The sequence below is a fragment of the Micromesistius poutassou genome (genome assembly GCF_964030765.1).
Source record: "Micromesistius poutassou genome assembly, contig: SCAFFOLD_6269, whole genome shotgun sequence".
Classification (NCBI taxonomy): domain Eukaryota; kingdom Metazoa; phylum Chordata; class Actinopteri; order Gadiformes; family Gadidae; genus Micromesistius; species Micromesistius poutassou.
In genome coordinates this window covers 5,500-9,979 of record NW_028177309.1, presented here as the reverse complement: position 1 = coordinate 9,979, position 4,480 = coordinate 5,500, and the positions used below count along the sequence as shown (strand labels likewise).

Sequence of the window (4,480 nt, the reverse complement as noted above, 5' to 3'; positions counted from 1 at the left end):
AGACAACAAAGGAGGGAGTGTATCTGAGGGGAGTGGATGGGGATGTTTTTCTCTCTCTCTCTCTCTCTCTCTCTCTCTCTCTCTCTCTCTCTCTCGCTCCCTTTTTGTCACCGCCCACTCCAAACATTTCATCCAATCAGCTTCGGCTATGCAAATCTGGAGCAGCACTGCACCGTCCCTGCCCAGGCGGTGACGTCACCCTCCCCTATCCCCCCTCAGTAGTGTTGTCTGGCTTTGCAGCAGTAAGTCAGACAGAAAACCGAAAAGAGCTGAGTGAGCCGAGTTGGGGAGGGACCCTTTGAAGGAAATATTCACCACCGCCGGCATTCCAGCAGACCTGGAATAACGCAACTGTGCTGCCACCGTAGACCAAACACATCCAGGGGACCCCTGTCTCTGGAAGAGTGGATATCTTTTTGCGCGCGTGTGTGTGTGCTGTGCACTGATTCACAGCTGTGCAAGAGAGTGTGTGTGAGGCATCACCGAATCGCACCAGTGGCTTGAAACCGGGTCCGGTGCCCCCCTCCTTCCCCCTGATCATTCCTTGTTGCTCTCCTTCCGCGTTTTCCCCCCACCCCCCTTTGTCTCATCCTCCCCGGCTACGAGACGGAGTCTGCAGTCGCAAGATGCCCAGCTCGCTGTTCGCCGACATGGATAGGAGCGGGAGCAACCAAGGGGACGCCCTGGACGACCAGAGAGCCCTGCAGATAGCGCTGGACCAGCTATCCCTGCTCGGCTTGGACAACGATGACAATTCGTTGTATGACAACGAGCCCCGCAAAAAGAGTGTCAACATGACAGAGTGCGTCCCAGTCCCCAGCTCCGAGCATGTGGCCGAAATCGTGGGGAGACAAGGTGAGCAATTTCTTCCAGTTTAGTCCCAAATCTCTCATCTACCCGCCCACACACTCACACACGCACACATTGTGGTCCGGTTGTGGGCTGGTACAGTTGTTCTGATGGCTAGAGAGGGGTCCGGTGGTGGGTTATGTCCCCACAGCTGTAGGGCTGGGGCGGGATGCTGGTACCTTAGTTACATATGCGCAAATCTCTCTCCTCCACTGCAATATTGTTGGGGTTGTTGTTGTTGTCGTTGTTGTTGTTGTTGTTGTTGTTATTTCTCTCAGCCACAACAAAAAAATGAACGAATGGGACTCATCCCATATATTCATCTTCATTATGGCACACGCTGGGACGTTGTAAAATTAAAGTCCACCCAGAGCGTTTTTCTTTTCTTTTGTTGTAGCCTATTATTTCCTTGTCCCACGGAGGCTACGAAAGTCTAGCCTACTTGTCTTGTCTCTGTCCACAACGCTGGTAACAATGGTGTTCCTTCTGGGCTATAACTTCCCTGTGACCCATTGTTAAAAGGTTCTTCGGTTCCGTATAGGGCGTTATGATACAACTTAATGCGCCAATGTCAAGAAATGGAAGATCGCTTTCCTCCCTTTTTGATCCAATCTTTCCATATGCAATTCAACCCCCCTTTCTATATCGGTGTTGAATTAGAAAGGACAGCAGCTACGGTAATTCGAGGTGAATGTTTATAAAATGACATGTAACGTTAGCACTGATTCAGCAGTCCTTCTGATCTGGGTTCATTTTTCGCCTCGCAGCACCCGCTGTGTATTCACGGCAGTAGAGCATGTGGTTTGAGTTTATTCTTCCCTCTCTCGGACTCTCTCGCTCTCTTTCTAAAAAAGGGTGGTTCCCCTTGGTTTCTCTGTTGGCCTCCGATTCTGGGTTTCTTGAGAGACTGTTAAGTAAAAAAAAAAAAAAAGAATAACAATCGGCCAATCTGTTTTGAGTTGCACACGAGTAATGACATTAGCTCCCACCATCACCACCAGCACCACGTTCTGTGAACCATTGTTGTTTGTGCAACCGCGTCCTCTCACTCACCTCTGGTGTCTCCCCACCTCCTAGGCTGCAAGATCAAAGCGCTGCGGGCCAAGACCAACACCTACATCAAGACCCCCGTGCGCGGCGAGGAGCCCGTGTTCGTGGTGACGGGTCGCCGGGAGGACGTGGCCATGGCCCGCCGCGAGATCATCTCCGCCGCCGAGCACTTCTCCATGATCCGCGCCTCGCGCAACAAGAACATCAGCCTGAACGGCACGGGCACGCCGGCGCCCGGGCCCCCCAACCTGCCCGGCCAGACCACCATCCAGGTGCGGGTGCCGTACCGCGTGGTGGGCCTGGTGGTGGGGCCCAAGGGTGCCACCATCAAGCGCATCCAGCAGCAGACGCACACCTACATCGTGACGCCCAGCCGGGACAAGGAGCCCATCTTCGAGGTGACGGGCATGCCAGAGAACGTGGACCGCGCCCGCGAGGAGATCGAGGCGCACATCGCCATGCGCACCGGCGGCCTGATCGAGCTGCAGGACGAGAACGACTTCCACGCCAACGGCACGGACGTGGGCTTCGACATCCACGGCCACGTCACCCTGTGGTCCAAGCCCAGCGCCGGCTCGGACGGCACGGCCACCACCGCCAACAGCACCGCCGCCAACACCACCGCCGGCGCCACCCCCACCTCCGCCCGCAAGCCCTTCTCCAACTACCGCAACGACTCGTCGTCCTCGCTGGGCTCCGCCTCCACGGACTCCTACTTCGGCAACGGCGGCTCCCCCCGCATGGCCGACTACAGCCCCCCCAGCCCCGCCCTCAGCTACACCGCCTCCTCCACCGCCGCCACCACCAACAACAACAACAACGGCAACAACAACAACAACAACGCCAACAACAACGCCAACAGCGGCTTCGTGTACGGGCGGGACGCCATCTCCCCCGACTGCACCGACGCGGCCTTCGACTCGTCGCCGGGCTTCGAGCCCGCCACGGCCCCGCCCGGCCTCCTGTGGTCCCACTACGAGAGCCACCGCGGGACCCCCTCCTCCTCCTCCTCCACGGGGGGCAGCTCCCCCACCTCCACCTCCTCCTCCTCTTCCTCCTCCGCCACCGCCGCCTCCGCCATGTACTCCGTCCACGCCCCCAACGCCAACGCCGTGCTGGCCGGCCAGAGGAGGGCGACCGGCGGCGGCGGGGCCCCCCCCCACCACCCCAGGATGTCCCCCCCGCTCCACGGCCACCCGGCGGGGCCCCTCGCCAACAACGGCGCCGCCATCGCCGAGCACCCGCTGGCCCGCCGGGTCCGCAGCGACCCCGGCGGCGGGCCCCTGAGCTTCACCTACCCCAGCGCCGGGGCCTCCCTCCCCGGGCCCCACCACCTCCCCGGGGTGCCCTGCGACTCCTCCTCCGTGTCCTCCACCTCCTCCTCCTCCTCCACCTCCTCCGGCACCAGCCGCAAGGGCAGCCGCGACTGCTCGGTGTGCTTCGAGAGCGAGGTGATCGCGGCCCTGGTGCCCTGCGGCCACAACCTCTTCTGTATGGAGTGTGCCAACCGCATCTGCCAGCGCAACGAGCCCCGCTGCCCCGTGTGCCAGGCCAGCGTCACTCAGGCTATTCGTATATTTTCATAAGAGGAAGAAACGACAACAAACTGTTCTCGCTCTCTTCCGGAGAGAGAGAGAGGGAGCGAGAGAGAGCGAGCTCCGGGAAGGGGGGGGGGGGTCACCGAGGTCGAACGACGACGACGATGGCGGCCGCCGAACCTGACTCTTTACAAAACGGCCTCACCTGAACTCTGAACCGTCCTCTTATTCGGGGAGTGTACATAGAATTATACATATGTAGATGTAAGAGCCTGCAGTATCCAAAAAGAAGGGACGAACCGGGCCCCCCCCCACCCCACAATCAAGGGGGGGGGCCCGGTTGACACGTTTTGTTTTTTATATAACGTACCGTTGCTTGGGTAAATATTTTCAACATCTAGATGCATGTTTTAAATATTACAGCATAGTAATTACTTATCTCTAGTTAAAAAAAACGTACCTTATATTTATGAAGTAACAAGACATGTTTGTGTGTACGTGTGTGCGGAGACGGGTTGTCGAGAGACCGAGGTACCCAGGGTTAGTGAGCTAGCCTGCTAGCATAGCAACATAGCCTTCCAGTGTCACCCAACCGAATGTACTGACAAGTGGAGAGGCAGAGTACTGCTAGAGGTGTCAGGTCTGCTGTCTTTGTGCAGACGAGGATACTGCCACTTGGCATTGGTTAAACATCAACCATAACCATGTGACCGAGCGCTACAATGATATATCCTCTGGAATTATGTACAGAAAATAATAGAAAACACAACAACAAAATCCACAATTTGAAAGTTTCAATTACATTAATACAGATTGAAGTATTTTATTCTTTTTTGACTTGAAAAGATTATATTTCTTATTGCAAAGATGTTTACAAGATATTTTAATTTAAGTTCAGTGAACTTTTGTAGCTGGGTTAAAATATTGTTTATTTTTTAGTACAGCCTAATGGCATTGATCACTGTATTATTTTAATACCACACGGCTGTGGGCGGGGAAACAAGCCCACAAGCCTGTGTTGCATTTGACAGTATTCTGTTGGG

General features: G+C 55.9%; 1 protein-coding gene across 1 annotated transcript; it reads left to right on the top strand.

The window, feature by feature from the left end:
- Positions 1-274: 274 nt before the first annotated feature.
- LOC311376273 (RNA-binding protein MEX3B-like) lies at positions 275-3,485 on the top strand (the record flags this gene model as incomplete). The annotated part of the gene is made up of 2 exons (XM_084491117.1): positions 275-855; positions 1,927-3,485. The coding sequence occupies exons 1-2, from the start codon at positions 627-629 to the stop codon at positions 3,483-3,485; spliced, it is 1,788 nt and encodes a 595-aa protein (XP_084347243.1). The 5' UTR covers positions 275-626.
- Between the last annotated feature and the right edge of the window lie 995 nt (positions 3,486-4,480).